The sequence below is a fragment of the Camelus ferus genome, chromosome 20 (genome assembly GCF_009834535.1).
Source record: "Camelus ferus isolate YT-003-E chromosome 20, BCGSAC_Cfer_1.0, whole genome shotgun sequence".
NCBI lineage: Eukaryota > Metazoa > Chordata > Mammalia > Artiodactyla > Camelidae > Camelus > Camelus ferus.
The window spans coordinates 14,817,723-14,843,277 of record NC_045715.1 but is presented as its reverse complement, the minus strand read 5'-3'; the positions used below and the strand labels follow the sequence as shown (position 1 = coordinate 14,843,277).

Here is a 25,555-nt window from a genome sequence, read left to right as displayed (position 1 = left end):
GCTAAATTCCTACAGCTCAAGAAATCTCCCACATTTCCTGAGTGTTCTCGCTTCATTTTGTCAAACTACTCACCCTTCCACAAATAAATGGCTTTACTGAACTCAGCATCTTCCTTTTTAAAATGTAAACATGTCTAGCAGTTAAGAGACTGAGCATCATTTCATTAAAAAGTTTCAACCATATTGATGTTCTTCTCACGCCTACCTGACAGTGGTCCTAAAGGAAAGACACTGGGTTTTATCTTGTTTTGAGGGAACAGGGATTTTTAATAACAATTTTGGTAATAGTTAATTTGGGGGCATGGACTGCTTTCCAGGGTTAGGTGGAGGATCTTTGTAAAGCAAAGTAAGGATCAGTGTAAGGCTATGGGCCAGATGGCCTCTCCGGTATCTTTGCCTAAAAAGTTTAAAACTCTATGATCATATCCTAAAGCAGTGGTGTATTTTTTTTTTCAACTTTTGAGCAAAATTTTTTATGTAAAACAGATAAAAGAGGAACTGTTCTGGTTGTGTGTCTATGTGTAGACTTCTTTGAGCACATCTGTGTAAAGGAGAAAGAAAAGGAAGGTAGTGACCCTTGGGCTTTATGAGGACTAGACAGGGTGGACCCCCTTTCCGATTATATAAAGTAGCCTTACACCCATCCCAAAATATGTTTTGCCAGTTTGTCACACGGGCCATTTCCCTCGCAGGATATAGTGTGATAAGACTGGCATCTGGTGCAGGAAAGAAAGAAAAATAGAGCATCTAATGACACTGTGGTGTGGTCCATAACTTGTTGGTCATTTCCAATTCTTAAAAAGTTAATAGTTTTTACATTTACCCTCAAACTTGACTTAAATCTCTTCTCTTCTCTCCTCTTCAGAGTCAACTTCAGCAGCTCAGAGTGGAAAAATACTTTCTCCCTGTGCCACGTCAAAACATTAACTCCTCCAGTGTGATGAGGGGAGGGAGCAGGGGAGAGAATGGTATGGACATCCCTGTACTGACCTGGCGAGAGCTGTCACCCTGTCTCTTTGCGTTGATCTCCAGTGAACACCTACTGTTCACTGATGGCCTTCTGAGCAATGGGCATCCAAATGCTGGTTTTCCCAAGGGCATGTATGTGGGTTCTTCTGATGACAAGCCCCTTCCCTCCCTTGTCTTGGAGGATTCCAGCTAGGAGTCTTCCTTACTTCTCTAATCCTGGCTCTCCAAAGTACTCCCTACTGGCTTCTCAGATTCCTACTTTAGTGTACTTGACCTGTGCAAAGTCACGTCCTTTCTGTGTCAAATGGTAGAAGGCAAAGTCAACAAGCCCCTCCAGCCCCTCTCCCTCCCTCCCTCCCCCTCTGTCTCCCTCCCTTTCTCTCTCTCCATGTCTCTCTCTCTAACTCTCTCTCTGGTGGAGCAACTCAGTTGCCTAAGCAGATGACCAAACACAACAGGGTCCACTGTGTTCCCCTCAAGGGTGTTTCTGGACTCAGTTCTCTTCCTTCCTTTTCCCCAGTCATCTTCTTTGGACTTGGGGGGTGGGGTGAGAAAGAGAAGGCTGATTATATCAAGATCCATTCTGCTCTGGATGACTGGCGTAGGGGCTGTCTGGCCTCCAATGTTGGGTACTCTCTTTAGGATGTGGTATACTTAATCCCTGTGTTTGTACCTTTGAGCATTGGTGACAAAATTAAAGCTATAGGGGAAAAAATCATTCTATTAAATAGATAAAAACTGAGCTGTTTCAAGTGACGATATTGTGGACGGCAGGGGAGGAAAGGCACACGGTCCGTGGGCATTGGGCTTGCCCTCCGGGAGGACAGGGAGACCTCGGAGGAACACAGGTGGGAGTAGGAGGGCGTTCAGACCCCAGGAGCAAAGGTTAAAAAAGAGGGATGGGAGAGTGAAGAATATACTCAACTCATCAGTGGGTAGACACTCAACGCTTGGGTCAGCAGTGAGCACAGAACCCAGAAACAGCCAACTGGCCGCCTGGCAAGTGACGGATGACATAATTGGGTATGCGAAGTCCTGTCTTAAAATGGAATTTGGAGGAACAGATATGCAGAAAAGAATCAAGAAACTGGAGTTGGGAGAGAGTTAAGACATGTAGGAAAACCAAGAGAATATCTGATCAGTCATAATATTTTCTCGGTCTTGATGTTAAATTGGGCAAACAATGAACCTGTTCCCTAGAGCCATGGATCTTGAATGATGTTTCTCTCAGAACTCTCACGAAATTTCTAGTTCCCTGATAGTCATGCTTTTCTCTGCAATAAAGCCCCCTGATTTCAAGTTAGTCGAGTGAGTCTGTTTCTTGCAATCACAGAGCCTAAAAAAAAGTAGAGCCAGTTACACAGGAGCCTGGTGAATTCTAACAGAAGAAGAAAAATGACCAGAAGGAGGTGATCTCTGTCCTCATGTACATTTCAATTGTCACAAAATCCCTCTGCTTGGTCACCACGTGGGGGTCAAGGGCTATGTCCGTCATTGTTCTCTTTTTAAAATCAAGTATGTTATCAGAGACTTGGGATAGGAAAATCATCTCACAGTGATTTGCGATGCCCCATTTTACATGCTAAAATAATCTGTTCATCCTCTGGGGGTGGGGGGAGGTATAAATGGTTTGTTTCAAAGTCTACTTTAATTTTTAATCTTAGTTCACTTAGACCTATCGCTAATTTTTCTCCCCAACACCCACCCACTTTACACTGAATCAGCTCCAGGGTGGAAAAACTGTCACAAGCCGATGTCTGTTAACACTAAGATTTAGCAATTCCATTCCTAGAAGCTGGTCAAGAAAATCTCTCACATGTTTGCACAGATATGAATAAACATACATCGTTATAACAACCGAAATTGAAAATCTTCTTAACCAGCATTTAATTTAATTGACCACAAGATATTTGTTCACAGAACACCTATTAGAATCTTAAGAGACATCCTTTCTAAGAGTGTTTGGGAAAAGCAAAGAACTTTTCACCTTCAGCGACACCTCCCTGCCCCCTACCCCAGTTTTTTTTCCCCTCCAACTTTTGGATTCATTGGGTGCTCACCGAAAAATGAGAACTGTCAGCACATTGCCAAATGTCCTAAGCATCACCTCTTACAGACACAGGCTCCTGGACCTGCTTCTGCCAGGGGAGGAACAAAGTGCAATGTGTTTTAAGACTAGGGCCCCACCACTTCCCAGGAACTTCACATAAATTATTCAAAGCCTCAGAGGATTGGCAAACAAGAGAGATAAAAGGCCCACATCGGGAGTGTGGGAAAGGGGAAGAAGAAAGCAGAGGCCAAGGCTGAAGGTCAGGAGTCCCAGAAGAGACCGTTTTCACAGGTTTTAGGTGTTGGAGCTGGGGAAGTTAGGACAAGCCCTGGTGAGAGAGTGGTAATTAACCACACATACAACAGGAGCTAACTGACTGTTAAACAGGGCCTGGCTGCCCAGCTTTCATAAAAGCAGTTACACGCACCATACACTTCAGCCAGTCATCACGCTACACCGCCGGGCATTCAGCATATGGAGAGCCCCCTAAAGGTAATCCTCAGTGTTTTCATTTGCCTCCCATCTTTTAGCTGCACATTGTGAAAGGAAACAGCACATTCATTAGTTGTCCAAGAACTAGTCCAAAGAACTCTATTTGGGGGGAAATACCTAAAGAACCAACCAGGCTAAATGATGATAAATATGATATTTGTTTCTTCTCTCACATCCTATCCTTTAAAAATAAAAACCTCAAATGGAATATCATTTGAATGTCCTGCGTGTGATACAAAGATACAGAGCACTTTTGTGTACTGAGACACCAGCGAGTTACAACGTGGTCCTCGGAGAACACATCTGCAGGGTAAAGGAAGGCCCAAATGTGAAGCTTCCTGCCCTGACTTGACTTAGGCCTGGCCTGTTTGGCAGTGCTCCATAAACCAACTGCCCTGAATTGAACCTGTCAGAAGAAAACAAAATGGGCTAAATTTATTATCACCTGGATCCACAGATACACACACATGAAGGTGCATTGCTAACCAAGGCACAAACCAAACTGCAGCAGCCTGGTCCAACAGCCCCCTGGGAAATACCGTTTGGTGATGCGAGGCTTTTTTTTTTTTTTTTTCTTCTTCTTCTGTTTAACATTGAGAAGGAAAACAACACATGCAGGAAACCATAAAACCCTTCAAGTTAACTGTAGCCAACGGTCAATCTCATTAGGATATAATGGGTAGGCTGCAGCCCTCTCTATACAGACTAAGTATGCTCCTCTGAATAATTTCCAATTATCTCACTTCCAGATAACATAGCAGAAGTTCCACTCATCATATTTATACCGCTCCTTTTCTGTTCTGCCTCAGTTATTTCCTCCAAAACTCAGTCCCTGACTTCACCTTTTATCTTAGCACATGTCTGTTGACCTGGAAAATGGACGCACACGCAGATAATCAGGGACACTCACCCTTTCAACCAGGGAGACTGAAGGGTGTCCCTGGGAAACGGACAGGAAGTCAGAGGCCTGCCAATCCTCCTCCACGGCCTGAGGCCTGGGCTAAGTCTCCATCTCCACGACCCGAGGAGGAAAGACATCTGTTTACGGAAATCAGAACCAGGGCTCAAGCCAAGGGGTTCCTGGGCCTTTTCTCTCTCTTCTGACCTCACTGAACCACTTAATTCCACTTCTCCATCTTTATTAGGAGAAAATGCTAAAGCAAACTCCCATGGAAGCAGTGGTTCTCTAACTTCAGTGAGCATCGTATGGGGGACTTAGGAGATCCCCAGCCCCACAACCTGATCATCTTTATAATCTCTGCCCGTAACAAGAATCTCGGGGTAATTCTGCAACGTGAGGGTTCATGGACCAGACCGAGAGGTACCAATTCAGGGGATTTATTGTCAAGAACACAGTATCTTCTGTATCGCTTGCACTATGCTAGGCTGGAACATGTGTTATCTTTCTAGAACAACCCGTGAGGTAAGGACCTAGCATTCAGGAGCCCACAGAGGCAGCCAGGCACCATGCCAGGAAGGCCACGTGTCATTTCACTAGATTCTCGCAACAGCTTTGTATGTCACATAGCATTCTTCCTAGTCAACAATTTAGAACACTGAGGCATCAAGAGGCTGAGAACAGTGACCAATGTCCTTTACAGCTAGTGGGTCTAAGAGGCAGCACCACGACCCAGGCTTTCAACAAATCCCAGGCTTCCCCTTCCCACAGCTAAAATACAGCCTAACACGCAAAAGCATTTTTGGAAGCTCTTAAAGCGCCACTGAAACAACGTCAATGTAAAGTCAACAAGTAACAATCAAATATTTATATTACACAATGAAACAGAGATGGCAAATTTGGGGAAACTTAAGTATTTAAGACCTCGTTCCTGTCTTCCAAGAATCCCAGTCTGATGGGAGAGACGGGTTTGGCTATGTTTAATAAGAGTTTTGGAGAACTGGAAGATGGGCTACAATCATTGTGTGCAGGGCCCGGAATGGCAGCATGTGCATGCTGGGCAAGGGGGAATCTGGTGGGTTTTCAGAAGGGTCTGAACACCACGCTGATGCCTGAATTGCATCCCTCCCCACCCTCCTCTCCACTTGGGCTTTCAAATGACAGCCAGAGTGAAGATCTGGAAATGCATGTGGAGAGAATTTTCCAGGAGAATTGGAGGGGTAGGTTAAATGTTAATAAATATGGGTTAAAAAGATATTGTACTATAGGCCTAAAAGGAGAAAAAAAAAAGGCATAAAACAAAAACTACCAGAGAAAAACAAAGCATACCAACCTTCTACCCTGAGAAATCCAAATGGGTAAGATGGATTTGTATTCTTACCAGAATTCTTAGCCTTTTCTTGACATATGGATCTATCCAGATGAACCTTTAAAAGAAATCATTTTAAATTTTTGATTAAATAGTCCAAACCCTAACATTATTATGCAAACCATCTTTTTGATTTGTGGGTACCCTACAAACACAGGAAATAGTAAATGTGGATGTCTGCTTCCCAGCCCTTTGCTTTCTCACTTTTTTCAGAATCTCTTAATGCCTCCAGCATCCCCACCCCCCAGCAATGTGAACACAGAATCCAGGAAGCCTTTTGAGGCACTCAGCCCATCCTACCAACTTACATTTTTTTCTTGGCAGTTAAGGTATTCAACTAGGAATGGACAAAACTTGCTTAAGCAAGTATTACGGATTCACATTTCTTATGGAGCCCAGGGCCAGAGCAGTATCTTGAAAGAAAAGTTATTCTTAAAGTCTAAAATTTATTCTTTTCTATTGATCCAAATGATCTGAAAGAAGAAGTCATACTAAACTGTTTCTCAAGTTTATTATGCCTGGTACTACCTACCACATAAGTACCCCTATGAATCAAAATTGATTCAGAGGAAAGAAAGTACAAAAAACATTCCTTACATTTACTCTGTCACCTCCTGGGAAGGACATGCACTTCATTTAAGCTTTTGTTTGTAAAACAATGTTATCAAAATTCTTAAAATAGTTAAAGCATCTGCCCTTACACAGAAAGCCAAGGGAGAATATAGTTCTAGCAGGAGAATCCTACAAAATGAAATATACTTTAAAAATTGCACCATATAGTCTTCATGTACATCAAGGTTTTGACACTTTGAATCTGAAAAAACTTAACAGTGAACAAAAATTAAATGTAAACACTTGATAGATGAGTCCTTCCTCCTTTTGCAAAGGTCTTTGAAGAGACTTAAGACTCCAGTCTTGAAGGTCTTTTTTTTTTTTTAAATTAGGTATTACAATTGCAGAACACAAATGCAAGTAAAACTAAATGTATCAGGGAATACATGAGAGACTAGTAGTTAAAATGATCTTTAAAGAATGAAATTAATATTGAAACACAATAATTATATTATTTTGGAGGAGGGAATTACTGCTTTTCATTGAACAAAAAAACCGCTTGTTTTGGGACTACAGGCTCCAAAAATCTTCCAGCTGTATATTCCAGGATGAAGGAGACTTCCTTGCATACAAGAAAATCCTAATGATTAAAGGGTTATTCCACAGATGGCTGCTTATTAACCCCCTCCTCGCCAGTGTTGAGGGAAAAAAAAGAGAAGACGTATAAAGCACACATTTTTAATGAACATTTGGAAGTGAAAATGGGTTTTGTTAGTTAATGGCAATTGTTAACCCTCAAAGTAAACAGGAAATAGTGCTCTTTTGCAAGTTGCAGGTTCCAAACCAAATACTAATGGGTCTTAGGAAATCCAAATTTTTCTGCTTGCATACCGGTCTCAATAACCCTGCACCTAATGACTATAAAAATTGTCTCCACAAGCTGAATGCGTGCTGTTTCTCAAATTGGGGGTGGGGGTGGGGGTGGGGAGAGCTTTCCTCTTAGTCCTTCCGGAGCCAACTTCTCCAGGTCACCCCTATTACTGCTGTTTCACTGACATGAATAACCATGTTGGTCATGGCACAAAATGGATTATTTTAGAACCACGTGAACTTTTCTGCTTTTGAGGAAAAAATTCAGACAACTTTTATATTTTATAACCTTTGTCCTCTAGCATATATTGATAATTTAACAGGCTTATTTGTTCTTTATCTGTGGTAAGCAATTCTAGCCACTGCTGGATGGTACCTATGGGAAAGTGAAGAAGAAAGCAGCTTTAGGATCACGTTAAAAAAGGATCAACCAGCTGGTTCCACCTGTAAAGAACTCTGTCCACGCTGCCCCTCCCTTCTCCTCTTTTGAAAATTTCAAGACAAAGGGCGTTGACCTAAATGATGCAAACTCAGAAAATTCCTAAAAAGCATGTAGATGTTGACACACACTCAGCTGATGCCATCATTTCAGGGTTAGGGCCTGCCAAATCCGCCAAGGGGAACTCCGTATTCCTCAACAAGGTGGCATTTAACAGACTTCCCTGAGAACTCACTTGTTTCAAAGCTAAGGCAGATGGTGTAGTTTCTCCACACCATAGGGCCCTCCCAGTCTTAGGCTCTGGGCATAATAATGACAAAAGTCAAGATTTAGGGTTCAGTTCCAGCTGATTTTATTTCCTTCTCAAAAAAAGTTATTTACAGAAGGTATATATCAACAATCTGACAGGCAGTGAACTTGACGTGATTAGCTGGCATGATTTTTTTTTCTTTTTCCCCCAAACATTGTTTTTTGTGGCCTTGAATTTTAAGACAAATATTCTACACGGCATATTGCACAGGATGGATGGCAAAAAAAAAGCTTAAAAACAAAAACCCTTAACGGAACTGCCTTAAAAGGCAGACGTCCTAGTGCCTGTCATGTTATATTAAACATACATACACACAATCTTTTTGCTTATTATAATACAGACTTAAATGTACAAAGATGTTTTCCACTTTTTTCAATCTTTAAACACAACAGCTATAAACCTGAACACATATGCTATCATCATGCCATAAGACTAAAACAATTATATTTAGCGACAAGTAGAAAGGATTAAATAGTCAAATACAAGAATGAAAAACGCAGTACATAGTGTCGCGAACTCAAATCGGCATTTAGATAGATCCAGTGGTTTAAACGGCACGTTTTTGCTTATAAAAAAAGTGCAAAAAAGATGTGGTTTACAAGTTAAAGCTACAGGATCCCTTTTTGCTGTAAATGCACCAGTTTTAAAGCCTCTGGATAAAACAGTATTTTGTTTAAAAAAATTTGTTTTACTTAAAAGCATACAGTGTTTGGCTAATTCTCCTCCCCTTTTTATAAGACTGGGGAGGAAGGATGGACACTGGTGGCAGGTTAAGGGATACTGTCACTTTAAGAAGCCTGCAGATTGAAGTGTAAACATGGAGAAATTAGGGGCTGATTCTTTAAAACTGTGTGAGATATTAACCAGCCGCCCTATTATAAAATCAGGAAATCCAAACAGCGATTTACACCGATTAACACCCCCTTTATATATTTTTTACAAAAATACACTGAGAAAATAATCAAACGTTTTCATCTCTCTTGTCTTTTTTTGTTTTTTAAAAGTGTCAAAAGTCTACATTTAAATATAAAAAATTAAAAGTTAAAACTCTAGCCCTTCAGTGAAGGAGACGTAAAATGGCGTGGGTAACAACAACTACCAAAAAAAAAAAAAAAAAAAAAAAAAAAAAAAAAAAAAAGGAAGGACGAAATCAGAAAGTAAAAAGAAAGAAAAGAAAGTAAAAAAAAAAAAAGGAAAAAGGGACAAAGTAAGAAAAAAAAATGTTTGGCCAGTATAAATACGTCCACATATAAAATGGCATCTGATTACATTTACAAGGAAAAAAAATACGAGGATGGAGCATCGGTGAGGGAAAAAAAACACGTCTTCTCATTTACACCTATAAGGAATAAACACATACACACTGAGAAAAAATTTGGTCCTGAATTGTTTTTTTTTAAAGTCCAGCACAGATTTGAGTTGCGTTTGAATCCTTTAGAGTTAAGAATGAAAAAAAGCTGGTGATAATTTTTTGTTGTAGGAATCAAACATAGCGCCATCTATCTGCTTTTTATATTATCCTACACTATTTTAAAAACTGCTCAACAGTCTTATACAGAAATCTTTAAAAGATAGACAGGATAACATGCTATATTAACCCCACCAGGAAATAATCCAACACCATCACGATTCCAATTAAGAGAAGAAAAAAACCTTTTTTTTCCCCCGAAACCACTCGCCCTCCACTAGCCCCGGGACCACATCAAACAGTCTCCTCTCCTCCACGCCTGCGGGCCTGTGAAGTCTCACCTCACTGATTTCAGAGATGCAGGAGGCGGAGGCCCAGGAGACGCCACCACCTTCTCCCGAACGTGCAAATCCGTTTCAGTTTTATGACTCGCCCCTTCCAGTTCGTGTCCTTCTCCTCCCCGCCCCTAGCCCTCGCTGGTGTGGCTTTCCAACTAGGTTCTCGGGTCACTTCCGAGGGCCGGTCACTCAACATCTCCTCCTCTGGCTGTAGGGGCAAGAAAAAAAATTGGGGGGGGGGGGAGGGAAAAAAAAAAAAAACCACCTCCAGAAACCAATCGGGAATTCGCCAGCGTGGAGTCTCTCAGTCCCGGCGGTCGAGGCCGTTCGACCCCCCAACATCTGCCGTCGGTCAAATTCGACGCCCCGGAGCCTTCTGTCTTCTTCGGGGAAGGGGGAAAGGTGGGGGCAGGGATGCGAAGAACTAAATCCCCCTGGGGCGCGCTGGATTTTTTTTTTCCACCTCCTCTCTTGATCCAAAAAACAAAAACAAAATAAAATAGAACAAAAACACCAAGGGGGGCGATGAGAGAGGAACGAGATTCCTTCAGTCTCTAGAAAAAAAGCCCAACTCGGCTTCTGGCCGGGGAGTGCAGACAAGTCCGGAAGCTCGTTGGGGGGGGGGTCTCTTCAAGCAAAGGGGAGGAAACTCGAAGTCGCTTTTTCGCCACCAACAACAACATCAATAACAACAATAAAAGGTCGCCCCTGTCTACCTCCGCCGCCGCCGCGTCCCTCCAGCCGGGGCGGTGGGGGATGGGAGCGCGGGGCCCCAAACGCCGCCGCGCTACACCGGGACGCGGCCGAAACCGGCCCTGCTCACTTTTTTTTTTCCTTTTCATTTTTTTTTCTTTTTCTTTTTTTTTTTTCCTTTCCCTTTTCTCTTGCAACTCTTTTTCCGTCCGATTTTTTTCTTTTTTTTTCCTTTTTCCTCTCTTGCCCCCCGGCCCTCTTCTCCCAAGCCCGCGCGCCCTTCAGTAGGTGAAGACCAGGTTGGAGATGCTGGACTCGAGCCAGTCTCCCGAGATCATCTCGCTCACCTCGGGCGTGCAGTAGTCCGGGAACTCGAAGTGCGAGCCGGAGCCGGGCTCGAAGTTAAAATCCAGGTCCCGGTCCAGCGCCGACGACGAGCTGAAACTGCCCAGGGACATGCTCTCAAAGTTTGAGCTGGGGTTCAGGTCGAGCAGGTCGTCTTCGAACTCATCGTCGGAGGACGACGAGCCCGAGGAGGAGGAGGAAGAGGAGGAGGAGGAGTGGGACGAGGCCGAGGAGGACGCGTGCGAGGGCGCGCTGGACGGGGCGGGCGAGGCGGCGCGCAGGCTGGCGTAGCTACGGTGGTCGGAGGGCGAGCGGCCGGCGGCCGGCGACGAGGCGGCGCTGCTGCGGCCGCTCAGGCTCGGCCCGTCGGGCGAGCAGCCGGCGCCCCCCTCCTCGTACAGGCCCAGGGGGTCGCTGGGGTCGGCGCCGGCGCCCACACCGCCGACGGGCGAGGACGACGCGCCCAGGCCGCCGAACAGGTAAACGCGCTTCACCTTCTTCTCCGTCAGGTGTTTTCCTGGGGCAGTGAGGCCGGCCGAGGCCGAGGCGCTGGGAGTCCGCGCCTTGTACAGCGAGTGGTGGTCGGCGGCCGCGGCCGCGGCGCCTAGGGGCAGCAGGGCGGTGGCCCCCGCCTGCTCGGCCGCGAAGGAGGAGGCGGCGGCAGCCGTTTTCCCGCCGCCGCCCGCCAGGATGAGCTTGGCGTGGGGTTTGCTGACCCCGCCGCCCGCGCCGCCCGCCGCCTTGGAGCCGCAGCTCTTTTTCTGCGCGGGCTTGGAGTTGGCACCGCCGCCGCTCCCGCCGCCGCCTCCTCCCCCCGCGTTGCTGCTCCCGCCACCGCCGCCGCCCCCGTGGCCGCCCCCGCCGCTGCCACCGACCTTGTCGCCCTTCTCCCCGGGCTTGGAGGAGGCGGCGGCCGAGGAGCCGGAGTTGGCGTTGCCGGACTTCACCTTCTTCCTGGGCCGGTACTTGTAGTCGGGGTAGTCAGCCATGTGCTTGAGGCGCAGCCGCTCCGCCTCCCGAATGAAAGGGATCTTGTCGCTGTCTTTGAGCAGCTTCCAGCGTTTGCCCAGCCGCTTGGAGATCTCGGCGTTGTGCATGTCGGGGGACTGCTCCATGATCTTGCGCCGCTCGATCTGCGACCACACCATGAAGGCGTTCATGGGCCGCTTGATGTGCCCGCTCGGCGTCTTGCACCAGCTCGGGTCGTCGGCCTTGCCGCCCGTGGAGGCGGTGGAGCCGGGCGTGGGGGAGGAGGCGATGCCCAGCTCCAGGCCGGCGCCCGAGTCCGAGCTCTCGCCGGCCAGCAGCGCTTCCGTGTTCTCGGCGTTGTTGGTTTGCTGCACCATGGCCCCGGCTCGGCGGGCGCCCACGCGCGTTCACACCCTCGCGGCGGCCGCGGCGCGATCGCCGGGCCCTCCCGGCTCCCCGGGCCAAGCGCACGCCGAGCGGGAGGAAGCGCGCGGCAGCCGGGCGGGCCGCTCAACTCCCGGCCGGGGCGGAGGCGGGCGAAGAGAGAAAAGTCTCCAAAAGATGCGGGGCAGGAGTACTCCGCCTCTTGCGGAGGAGTTATAGTTCCCAGGTTGGAGAGTCTCCTTCCCTCTCTCTCGCTCTTGTCTCTCTCACCGCGCCGCTGTTTGCTCTGTCTCTCCTCGGCTCTGAGTCCTGGAGGCTGTGCTAAAGTGGAGAGGAGTTTCTTGAATGCTGGTTGCTGAAGCTTCCAATGCAAGTTTCTCGCCGCCTCCCAGGCAAGTCTGGCTTTTTTTTCCTTCCCTTGAAGCAGTTGATTCCAGTTCACGAGCGCTCTCAGGAGCTCAGGAAAGCAACATAGTCTCAATCACTTAGTCCCTCTCCTACAATGCAAAGCAGAAAAGATTCTGGCTCCAGGACTCTCTGTGGGCGGAATCGGCACTAAGGAGTTTGTGCAATTATTTTGTTGCAAGGTAGGAAGCCAAAAAGCCTTCATGCAACAGACTGGCATGAATAAATGTATGTTTCCCCCTCCCTTCTGCAAGAAGGGAGCTGGTAATGGCAGAGTTCCTCCAATGCAGACTCTTAAAGAGCGTGCAAGAACTAGAGACCCGGGAACGACACAGGCCTCTTCCCCTCACACACTGTTTCTCTTGCTGCAGCTTAGAGCAGACCCTAATTCCGCCTCGCGCCTCTTTATCCTTTCCCAGTCTTGGCCGCGGCCAATCAGCCGCTGTAACCAACGCTTCCTCGTGCCAAGCCCCTCCCCCGGGCTTCCCATTGGCTTGGAACCCGATGCAATAATAATCTCCGCGTGCAATGAGAAGCTCCAAATCTGACCTCATTCCAATTTACAGAGCAAACTTTTTAAAAGGGCTAGAAGTACAGCTGAGATTTCTGCTGCCTTCTTTCCTTTTGCTGTGCTCGCGTGTGTGTGTGTGCGCGCGCGTGTGTGGTGTGTGAAGAGGATGTTAATGCATGAAATTATTGAGGGGAGAGACGGAAATGTATTCTAACCATTATGTTAGATAACAAGAGGCTTAGAAGGGGGGGAGTGAAATACTGTAAATGGAGGCTTTCTGCTTAAAAGCCAAGTGATTATTTTTATTAGTTCTTTTCAGTATTGGAATAAAGAATCAGCCTTCTAGTGTAAAATCTGTTCGTTGGCTCCTTCACGAAGCCAAGGACGTAAAAGGGGGAGGGAAAGCCAAGGCAATAAATCAATGGATATTGAAAACCATTAAGAAAGTGGTACCTAGACACCTGTCATCACAGTTATTTTAACAACTCTAGGTACAGCGCAGATGTTGATGTATTGTGTAAATCCCTTCAGAGCAATTTTGGTGCTGTTTGTGGAAGTCAGAGAAGAGGAATTTTTGCAAGAATTACTTGCTCTCTTAACCAAACAGGGGTTAACCATGGTTATTTAATGATTTAACCCCCCTCTATGAATCCGGGATAGCCCAAACAGAGGAGCTTTCCACTGGAACACATTAGGCAGTGTTCCATGGTTAACTCGATGGAATAATTTCCGTCGGACTCTGAGTAAAATGATAGTGCTGAGTAAAGAATGGGAATCAATTGGACTTTCTAAATATTTGTTTTCCACATTTTCAAAACTAAAGATCGCTTCATTCTGCATCCTCATCCCCCTAAACTCTCCTGCTCCTTATCCTTTATAAATATTTTCTCCTATTTATTCCACCTGTATATTTGTTACTTTGATCAAATGGAACCAAAAGGCCAAGGTAAAGAGAAAGTGTAGAAGGCAGTGGTAACTGGTAGCAAAAGAGAATGGAACTTCTGGATTTATATTAGACCTGGAGGCTAGTCCTTCTTACTGATCTTGTAAACTTGGGGTGTGACGGAGTCTCAGTTTTCTTCGTCTGTGATGTGGGAACAACTACTTTGACAGTTGTTGTGAGGGTTCAGTGAGTTTGATTCATAGCAAGTCCTCAGTGAATGCTATTATCCTTCCCGTGATCATTTGAATTCCAAAGACAGTCCCTTTAGTAGAAGCAGCCTGTTATTCAAGAGGCTAAAATCAAGGATGGCCACTGATGTGAAAAAATAATCACAGGTCATGGATGTGAACCATCCAGGGACCATAGTGGGAACCCTGTCTTCCCAATGATATGAAAAGAAAGGAACTTCGTGAAAAGCGTTGTGAAGAATGTGGCAAAGAAAAGGTACCTAGGTAGTCAGAACACACGTTAATTTTACCAGAAAAATTACCTTTGTTCTAAGATGTGAAAATTAAAATTCTAGTAAAAATTGGTCTTCCTTCACACCATAATAGTAAACAGGCCAGTGACAGATGGCCTACAGGCCAGTGATAGGTGGTTAGGTAGGGCTAACCCAACTTAATTAAGTCAGCTTTTGATTCACATCAAACTAGTGCTAGGCAGCAGATTTCTATTTATCTTGTCAAACTTTTAAAGTATGTAGGCTGGCGAGAGGCCCAGGTTGTCAGATTTGGAATTGTACTGGAAAGAACACCCTTTGGAGACATCTGACTGGATCTCTAAGGATCAACCACAAGCAAGAATGTTTTTGTGGGTAAAAGCAAATAATTCTTAACCATTAGCTACCCAAGTTATATACTTTTTCTTTTAGAAGGAGGAACAAATCTTAAAAATAAACAAACAAATAAAAGCCCACAGGCACCTCATTTGCATATAGCAAAGTTGGGTGTGTTAGCCTACATTTCATTTTCTTTGCTGTGCGCACCAGACGACACCCCTTGGTGTTGTCAATCTGACATCAAAATTACTCTAAGAAGTCTATTATTTATAAAATCAATATTTTCACCAGAATAAAAAAAGAATCAATACTTTATTTTGGGATTTGTATCAGCTAATGATTGGAGGGTGTAGCTAGTTTGTCATAGTTCAGTCAAGGTGGATATAAATATAATTGATTATATTTCCGAAGTCATTTATGGTTCTACCAGTGAATATGATCAGGGAAAAGTGGAAGTTAACCAAAGCAGTCATAGTAATTTTGTTTATGTTTAAAGCACACAGATTTTTTTAAAATGTGTACTAAAAAACAATAGGCACTGCCCTATTTCTATGGTTAGATGTGTTTTCTATATTGGTGTTTTTAAGACATACCATTGTTACATGCTGTTAAGCGAGAGCAACTACCAGTGAAACTGACATCCCCAGGGTTGTAAGACATCTGAGATATTAAAAATGAAAAGGACAAGTTTTTCTTTGAATTGAAGAAATACAGTATTAGTAATTTCCATTGACTTTCTAAGATTATTGTAGTATATATGAATGCTTAGGCTTCTGAAGCAGGTTTGTTCTTATGTGTTAATAGTTCTGTTAAAATGTAAGAAAACATGTGACATGTGGCCCTTTATTAAAGTCATCTTTCTCACCGAGTATGTGCACACTGGAATGTGTTGGGCCTCTGAATACCAAATAATGAGGAAAGATTTCCGTGTTCTCATTACCTAACTTAACATGTTTTGTAACCAGTTTTCCATTACTGACATTTTTTTCCGAAATACCAGATATTTGGTGGCCCCTACTAAATCAGTACTCAGTGTTCCCTCTGCTGGCTTTGCAGCACATGAAGTAATTCTTAATGCTACTCTTTAGGCCATATTAACAGTAAACCAAGATAATTTCGCACAAAAAGAAATCCTGTTTTAGAATAATAGACTAATTGTCTTTATTAGCAATTGATGCTAGACATTTCAAATTTTGAATCAAGGTAAATATTTTATTTATTTTCCATTAAATAATGGAACTCTCTTTGGGATGTAATGTAATATCTGCTAGTTCATTTCTTTTCTTCTGCTCTCACACACCTGCACAGCATAAAATCTCACATCCATAAAATGGTATGGGGTATAGATGGGAATAAGATTCTGTCCTACTGCTTAATATATTCCTATAGCATAGCAGCCAAAAAAAAAAAAAAAAAACCTGAAGGGAAATTAGTTTAACAAATCTCTTGGATTTGCACTGATTTGCAAGATTTTGCTTTGCCTTGGTTGTAGAAACTGACTGTAGGAGCTGGTCTGACCTGACAAGTATTCAGTTCAAAGAAAATAGAGAGAGAGAAAAGAAAAACCTTGTCTTTGTAACTTTAGCAGGCAGGTACCAAGCCTGAGAAATTTGATGTCATTGGCCTTTGCCAAGTGAAAGGCCACAGCCTTTATGGAAGTTCCACACTTTATGGAAGAGAACCCTCCATCCGAAGCTGATTTACTTGTCAGTCAAGTAGACAAACATAACTTGCACTTCATCTTTTCGGGCTGATGAAGTTTTATTGGAACGGATTTCGGAGGGGGGCGGTTAGTATTGAAAAACAATGTATGGAATAATTCTTTTTTTCAAAGTATCAAAATAGGATCTGGGGTAAAATGAAGTCCATGAGTTATTTTAGAATAAACTAATAGATAAGAACCTTGTATTTATAATAATTTTTACCATTTTCTCTCCCCTCCTAACCAGTGATTAGCACCTGGTAGGGTTTATGTATGCACTTCATACCAGCGCCAGCTCAATTTCCCGTTCCTTTCAATTTTCTCATGAGAACAAACAGAAAATGAATGTTTCCACTGGGCCACGTAGATTTGAAGCATGAATACGAGCTTCTGCCCCATTTCGCGACGCAGAAGCGAGGCACACCCACCGGGAGCCTCGGTTCGCTCCGCCACCAGCAGGCTCCCCGTCCGAGGAGAAGCGGCCGCCAGGTGGCAGCGCTGAGCCTCCCTGCGCCCGCGAGGAGACGTGGGAAAACGTGGGGACGGTCAGACTTCTTTCTTTTCCCCTATCCTCTTTTCCTGAACCTCTATCATCCTCTACTAGTCTACCTTCTTTAGGTAGCAGTTTAAACGATCAGCGGTTAATAGGATGTGTCGGTGAATTGTGATATTTTTTAAAATCATTAATCAAGGTTTAGGGCAGCGAACCGCCGCCTCCTGTTCACTTGTCAGAATCTTCCAGAGACTGGGGAAGCCAAGGCTAGCTCCCGTTTGGATCTAGTAAGTCAACCCGGGAGATTATCAGTTACCGTGTCCGTATCTTGCTGAAGCCGGAACGAGTTAGAACGCCCTCCAAGAGCCGCTGCAGAGGCGCCACGCAAATGCCACCCCTCCTCCTGAAAAGATGGTTTCCCTGGGCCAGACGCCTCGCGGAGCGCAGCGACTCTGCGGCGCAGGCTCGGCGCTCTTCCTGCCCTGAGCGCGGCGAGGACTCGGCGGGGATTAATGGTGCCCAGCCTCGTTCCGCCGCCGCGGCTGAGCCTTGCCTTTCGATTTCACTTACAGGGAGGAAATAAATTGGAATTGACTCAGGCAGTGCTTTTTGGAAGAAAGTCTTTCGTACTGTAAACATGTTTCAGGCGATCCTGTCAGCAGCACTTTAACACCCATCTTCCGTTTAGGTTTATGACCGGGGAAGAAGCTCAAGATACACACCACACACACACACACACACACACACACATACACACACACACACACACACCACACACACACACACACACACACACACACACACACGTCCCCGCGCCCTCGCCAGCTCCTAGCCCTTCTTTGAAGTTGCAACTGGCCGCCGCTAGCCGGGGGGTGGGTAGGGGTCGGGGTGGGGGAGTCGTTTCCCGGGCGGTCGGCTCCACCATACCCCATCCCCACCCCCTCGGCCACGGTGCCCAGTTCCGCTCCTGACCGGAACTGACAGCCACTCGGCCCCCTTGTCTCCCGCGCGCCCACCGCCTTCGCTCTGGACTCTGAAGTGCTCTCTGCGCGCTGTGCGTCTGGAACCCACGCTCCGGCTGTCATGCGACATTCGTGCACGGGCTGGGCACCCCCTCCCTGGTTCCACTGAGCGTGCGGCTGCCTGATGTCTTGCAGGAAGGCAGAGCAGGGAAAGGAAAAAGCCACCCGGAGAAGGGAGGTTGATAATTGGTTGCACCCGAATCTTCAAGCGTCCCCTCCCCAGGGACTTCGGAGGAGCTGGCTGGCCTGAGTGCCCTTCCTCCTACGGGAAAGGCAGGAGGAGAGGGAAGTCGCCGAATCCCCGAGGGCCATGGAGGCGCCCCGGGTGCCAGGGCCCATCGGTATGGGCGCACCGACGCCCCCAGGTCCCAGGTCTAGGAGAAGGGGTCTTCTGGCAGGTAAATTACTGGTAACGGCTGCGCCCCAGGCGCAGTTACGTGGAAGCACAACCTTGTGGAGGGGTACGGCTCCCTTTGTCCCCTCTGGATTCCGTGTCTCTGCCTTTCTGCAGGCCACCGCGGCAGCCAGCGTCCTGGAGGGGCTGCCTACCCCTCCGCGCGGCGCCCCAAACCATCCCAGTGACCCCAGCACGCGGTGTGGATGAGAGCACATCCCGCGGGATCCCCAGCCGCAGTTCAACAGCCAAGTAGAAGCAATTACAGTTGGAGCCCCGTGGGGGAAAGCGGCTGATTTCACTTATGGAAAAACGCTTAAACAAGAGCAAACCTAAGCCAGCCTTAGCAAACGAGTTGACCTACAATTGGAGGTTGTGCGAGGGCGGACTGGGGCGGACGCTTCTGCCAGGGAGGGAAACCCGCTGGGGAGTGGGCAGAGGGAAGCGAATCAAAATGTCAGATAAGAGAAAGAGATGAAGAGGGGAGGAGGAGGAAGAGAGGCGCTTGATTGCAGAGAGGGAGGATGGGAAGGCTCGGAGACTGCACGGGCTGCCGGGTGACGCGGGTCAGACGGGAAGAGAGGCGGGCGCTTGCTGGGCAGCGAGCGCAGGACGCGCGGGCTCCGCCAGGCACCAGATCTCCTCGCTCCCAGCCCTCCCCTCCCCGGATCCCGCCTCTGCCCGACGTCACGTGTGGCGCAGACTGCTGCTCTGGGGATAGGAGGGGTGGGGTGGGGCAGGGACCAAAGAACTCCGCGCCCCAGACCGCGCCGGGCGTGCTGCACACCTGGCATCCGGGACGCGCCATCTGCTCTGAGCTCACCGCCTCTCGGGCCAGGGGTGTGGGCTTGGAGAGATATGACAATTCTGCCTGGGAAGAGGATGCATTCGAGTCAACTGAAACAATGAAGTCAGTCAATCAATGCTTATGGTGCTCCTACTGTGTGCCGAGCGTCCCCTCCAGCTGCTGGGCTCGGGAACTGCACCATCTGTTCTGTTGTGTATATTGTATAATAAATTCACAATTCGAACGATAATTTATAAGAAAATTTGCCATGCCAAGGAGGGTGGTTGAGGCAGTTTGAGGGTCTGGAGAGGTGTTGCGTCTGGCAGAGTAAGGTATGAAAGGTTGGTGATTTTCCTCTGCTTCCTGAAGTCTGAGTGACCCTTCCTTGTCCTACCCCCCCAGCCCCGTGCTTCCTGTCCCCCATTCTCACAACACAGATAGAAATTAACAACAATAATTTAAAAATAATAATTTAGTGGTACTTAATCTGGGCTAGAATGGCTGGTGAGTAACTGAAACCTAGTTCCTAAACACTCAAACTTGACTCATTAATTTCATAAATATTAGACTCAAAACACTGCCTTGTTGGAACAAGTATTTTGTAATGTAACTTTACCATTCTGAGAGAAAATTCGTCGACCATAAAACTGTATTTTTTAAATCAACATAATGCTCAAGCCAAAATATAAAGGAAAAATAGGCACAGAATTTATAATACAATAATATACATTACAAATGTGCAATGCCCAGGCTATATTTCACTAGAACATCCCCAAATTTCTAAAATTCTCCCCAGGGAGTACTTCCCAGATGTGAATTGCAAACTAAGAGTGTCAGGCAAGAAATGGGAATGCTATTGATATGCCAAAGTCTTAAACTCACAGTGGATGTGATTATTCCGATAAATCTGTCTTCAGGTATTTATGCCTTTGTGTTCTCTCCCCCATTGACTTTGGATTTGGTCACATGAATTGCTTTAGCCAATATGGCATTAGCAAACATGACCCAAGAGGAGGCTTGATAAGTGCCTACACGTTTATTGGGGTTTGTCCACTTGAAACCTTAAAGGCACGGTGTTTTGAAGAAGCTAATCTGTCTTACTGAAGGATGAAAGGCCCTATGGGGAGAACGTGATGCCCTGCCAGCTCTAGTGTCCCATGCATGTGACTGAGGCTATCTTGGACTTCAGTAGGATTGTCAGATGACTTCAGCCACATGAGTGATTCCCAGATGAGTCCAGCAGAAGAATCCCTAGATTGACAACCCACAGAATTATGAGAACAATAAATTGTTGTTTTAAATCACTGTGTTTTGGGTGGCTTGTTATGCAGTAAGAGAAGACAGAATAGTGTTAATTACAATACCATGGGATAAATGCTAAAATTCAAATCCACCCAACAAGGCAGCTTTTCTTAATGACTCCAGATCTTCATTATGAGTTCAGGCAATATATTCATCAATACCTATAGTGGATATGGGGTTAGCTGGACTTGAATAACCCAGGCAGCTCATCTACTCTTGTTGCAAGTGGTGCTCCTTTGCCATTTCCCAGATTTTCCTGAAATTCTTTCTCCTCTCAGGAGACCTGCTGCTCCCTGGCACTGCTGTTTGTCATCTCTGTCACTCCTTCTGCCATCTGTGGCCTTTCCTGGCTAGCTCCTTTCTCTCCACTACTTTTTTTTTTTTTCATTTTCCTTCTTCCTAGTCTCACTTCTCATTTTCTGCTATTGTTTCAACATTTATTTACTTATGATCAGTAAACAGACCAACTATACTATGCCTTCAGTTATTTGATTCTCTAGCTTATCTTGGCTTTTCGGTCATTGGTTCTGCTTGTAAATTTCTTTCAGTCAATTGTTGTGGGTGGGATGAGTATCAACTCTCTAGACCCTGGGAAAGTGTAGTGGTCACATACAGGGTATAATTCTAATGCCACCGGATGGTGTACTAGTCAGGGTTCTCCAGAGAAACAGAACTAACAGCAGATGTATATACAGAGAAGGGGCCAAGTATATAATAAATATGGCTGACAATTCCAAGATTTGCTGTCAGTGAGCAGGAGACCCAGGAAAGCCAAAGGTGTGGTTTTAGTCCAAAGACCAGGAGGCTTGAAACCCAAGAAGAGTTTATGTTTCATTTAGAATCTTAAGGCAGGAAAAAACAAAACCAAACAAAACAAAAACAATGTACCAATGTACATGCAGTCAGGCAGGGGGAATTCTCTCTTACTTGAGGGAGGGTCATTCTTTTTGTTCTGTTAAGCCTTTGATAGGATGAGGCCCACCCACATTAGAGAAAACCTTCACAGAAACACTGGGAACAATGTTTGATCTGGGTCCCTCATGGCCTAGTCAAGTTGACACATAAAATCAACCATCACAGATATTTACCAACAGCCCTGCCTTGGAGAAACGACTATTCAAGGATGGTCTTTAAGTATAAGTTGACTAAGTAGCCACTCAAGAAGGCACTTTGATGGAAAATGGGGAAGATGTTTATCATCCCTTCTGGTACCTACCACCCTCCCCAACCAACCAATAAATAATAGCAAAACTCACCCCTTTAGGTTATGGTACATATTTTCTAATTAAAATGCAGATTATCCAAGAAGGTGTTGCATTGAGCTACTAGTAGGCAACAATAGCTTACAGTACAGTTCTTTATAGTAGTTTTTCTAGTAGGTTCAAGTAGGTTTTAACATGGGCAGGAGGGGTTGAGGAGAGAGAAAAAGAGATCACTTTGAGAAGGGAAGGTTTAAATGTAGAGCTCTCCACTAGTGGGTATGGTATGGTGGATGAGAAAAGGAAAAGCTAAAGGTTAAAATTTGCTTCCCTCTTTAAACATACAGCTTTAATTTCTTGAGATTGGAAAGTCCCTGATGTTAATATGCACAATGGTATTACTAACATTACTTCAAGTTTAACGTATGATATAGCTTAGCTCAGAATTGATATACTTTCCCTTTCTTGTATATGCCTCAAGGGTAAAATGACAAAGAAATAAAAAAGACTCCAAAGGAAACTCCGTACCATGTAATTAAAGGATATTCTTTGCTAATCTTCCTTTAGAAATAATTTTATTATGATAGCCATTGGCTCTAATAGCTAGTAGTCCAAACAACAGTTTCTTGAATATTAGAATTTGGAGGATTAAAAAAAAAGTAGTCAGAGAAGATGCCGTGTCTTTGTGTTAGTTTAGGCATTCCTTACTAGATTTGCCTTTATAAGGATGGACTGTGCTGAGATGTGGGACATGTCCTGAAAACTCAATGACTCTACACATTAAACTTCTTTCTTGATACCAAGTCCACTGTGAGCCTAGCAACTCTCCAGAGTGGCTCCCTTTCCCAGCAGTGGCTTAGGGAAGCGGGTAAGTGGCTCCATACCTAAACATGTGACCTTCGTGGTTGTCATAAAAGGGAGAGTGAAGAGAACTCTTACTCAACCTTAAATGCCTCTTCTTGAAAGGGACACACATCATTTGTGCTCATAGCCCATTGGATACAGCTAGGCACATGGCCCTGCCTGAAGGCTTGAAAATGTGACTGTCATCTGTGCCCTAGGAAAAAGGAAAAATGGATATGAGTGAATACTAGAAATCTGCTCCACATTACTTACGGAATTGATATAGCTCAACTAAATTTTCTATAAAGTGAATTTATTTTAAGTAAATCCTATTCTTCTTTCAGCTGCATTTAAAATCAAAACTATATTCTTCCAGGGAAAAAATTTAACCTAGACTAATATTTTAGGATATTATTCTTTGTTTTTTTTTAACCACATTAAGATTAAAAAGTCATTAAAGACATGACCACTTCTGCTTCTAAGTATGATGTAGTAGTAGCAGGAAGCTATCACAACTAGAAAGAAAGATTACAAAAGTCATGTTTAAAAAAAGTACTGGAGAGCTTTTAGAATAATTTAAGACTAGAAGAAATACAGTTTAGAGAAGAGGCTGAGGCTGCTGGTCATTTTCTTGCCTGGGAGCATCTGCTAAGGCTGGGTGTACCCTGTCATAGTCAAATAAGGTGAAAACCAATTTTTTTTAATATCCATGTTGATTGCCATGGACAAAGTGGAATTCACAGGATCATCAAATAGCCATTTTCTCCCACGGGATATTTTCTGAGTGCTTGGGCAGTGTAAGAGGCTGAGCCGCAAAGACAGAGAGAAATCAGTTGCAGAACAAGTCATGCTAGAGGAAGAGGCATGCAAAAAAATTGAAGAGAAATATATACGTATATGTGTATATATACACAGAATATATACATTAAGGGTCACGGAGACAGAGACAGACCCACCAGCCTCTCAGTCAAAACTGTAGGAAGGCCATGCCCAAGAAAATGACTGGACTAGAAACACAAAATAAAATCTCTTGAAGTCTCCTGGTACTTCAGAGACAAAGTTTCACTGCAGGGTGGAGTCTGCAATAAACACAGAAGATCTGACCCTCAAGATGTTTGAAGCCACAGATGGACTGAGTCTAACCCAAACTACCACCATTCTTGTCTTGTCACTCAAGCCTCTCACTTTGTCTGCTTAATAAGCAAAGCCACAAACCCTTTTTGAGGGAGAAAGAACAACAGTTTCAACCTCTATAGTTTTTTTAAAAATCTAATATTCATCATATAATACCAAATTGTAGGATATGCAGAGAAGCAGGAAAAATTTAATTGATCGAGAGAAAAAAATAGACAACAGAAGCAGACCCATAGATCATCCAGATGTTGGAGTTAGCTGCCATGGACTTTAACTACTATAAATATGTTTAATAGAAGAAAATATGGAAAAGGATGAAAAGATAAAGTATTTAAACAGGGAACTGGAGTCTTTAAAAAAGGAACAAATGGCCATTTTAGAAATATTAAGTAGACTATCTTAAATTAAGAACTCATTGAATATGTTTTACATGAAACTGGAAAATAAGGATTAGTGAATCCAAAAACAGGTCAATAGAAAATATATGAATGTATGTACAGGAAAAAAGAAATGGAAAGAATGAACAGAGTGCTAGAGATATGAGGGATACAGACAAATGGTTTAGCATTGAGTTATTAAAGTTTTATAAGGAGAGAAGAGAGAATGAGTCAGAGTTGATGTTTGAAGAGATGATGATGAAATTTTATAAAACTTAGTGATAGATATAAATCCAAGAATCTTAGTGAACCTCAAAGAATTTAAAAACAAAACTATTCCTAAGTGCATCTCTTAAAAGCAAGAGAAAGCCAGAGGGAAAAAAAGACACATTATACTAAAAGAATAAAAAAATAAAAATTACGACTTTTAAACAGGAATTATGGATGTCAAAAGACAATATAATTACATTCTTAAAGTGTTGAAAGATAAATTTGAAAAAAACTATCTAGAATTCGATCAAATAAAAAATATCCTTCAAAAATGAAGGTTAAAAAGAAAAAGAAATTAGACAAACAAAAGCTAAGAAATTCTGTTTCCAGCAGACACACACTGTAGGAAGGATTAAAAGAAGTTCTTCAGGCTGAAGGAAAATAATTTCAGATAAAAACACAGAAGCACAGGAAGAATGAAAATCATAAGAAGGGGTAAGTATGTTCATAAATATTAAAGAATATTGACTGTTTAAAGCAATTATGATAATTATGTCTTATGGGTTTATATATGGAAGTAAAATATATGGCAACAATAGTGCAGAGTAGAAGGGATGTGAATGGAGTTTCTGCTGTAAATTTCTGGCATTGTTTAAGAAGTAAACTATAATAAGTCAAGGGTGCATATGCAAATTGTTAGTGTAGCCACTAAACCACTAAAAGATTAATACAAACAGATAAAAATAAATAAAAGAAAGAAAGAAAAGAGAAGAAAAGAAATTAATGTCTAACATTTAGAAATCTGGAGATTTTGTGTAAAACCCCTTTAAAAACTGGTCTGTGCCCCATGCTGGCCACACATGCCTACTTGGGTAGACCAGCTGGAGCCCGGGAAGCCCTGCTCCCCTCACTGGAGCCTGTGTCCCCAGCTCCTCACTGTGTTCTCTTCGCCACTGAGGCCTTAGCCCCCTCAGCCAGCCTGCCTCGTGCTTGCCCCGTTGGTCTCTTTTCAGAATTTGTATAATTCTGAAGTAATTTTATAGCCGTGCCTCTGCAAAGATGAAAAAATGAGAGAGAGACTGAGCAGGGCCTTGGGTTTCAGGAAAAGTGGGAGAAAACATGTTTCTGGGTGGAAGTGAAACTGGGTGTTTAATGTGTAAACAAAAGACAACCCAAGAATACAGTCTGGCCCACTTCAGTTATTTTTATTACCTGCCCAACTTCTGAGGGTGGTTGTGTTTGCCTCCCCAACTTACATAAACTGTTTGTAACTTTAAGTTTTAAATAATTGGTGTAAAGCTGAAACCCTAACAGAATTTGAAGGCCATGAAAAATCTCTAATTTTCATCAAGTCTTTGGCTGATAAAAG

At 44.3% G+C, this 25,555-nt stretch overlaps 1 protein-coding gene and 1 long non-coding RNA gene across 2 annotated transcripts; one reads left to right on the top strand and one right to left on the bottom strand.

The window, feature by feature from the left end:
- Positions 1 to 7,967: 7,967 nt before the first annotated feature.
- On the bottom strand, positions 7,968 to 12,886 carry SOX4 (SRY-box transcription factor 4). Its single transcript, XM_032462576.1, has one exon. It carries the CDS (start codon positions 12,077 to 12,079, stop codon positions 10,670 to 10,672), a length of 1,410 nt encoding a protein of 469 aa, XP_032318467.1. The 5' UTR covers positions 12,080 to 12,886; the 3' UTR covers positions 7,968 to 10,669.
- A 4,481-nt stretch (positions 12,887 to 17,367) lies between these two features.
- On the top strand, positions 17,368 to 20,425 carry LOC116658228. Its single transcript, XR_004313471.1, has 2 exons — positions 17,368 to 18,338; positions 18,452 to 20,425. It is a non-coding gene; the product is annotated as an uncharacterized LOC116658228 (long non-coding RNA).
- Positions 20,426 to 25,555: the final 5,130 nt, after the last annotated feature.

Bases quoted from the DNA above. Each gene is read 5' to 3' on its own strand.
- SOX4 (XM_032462576.1), bottom strand. From the start codon at position 12,079: ATGGTGCAGCAAACCAACAACGCCGAGAACACGGAAGCGCTGCTGGCC.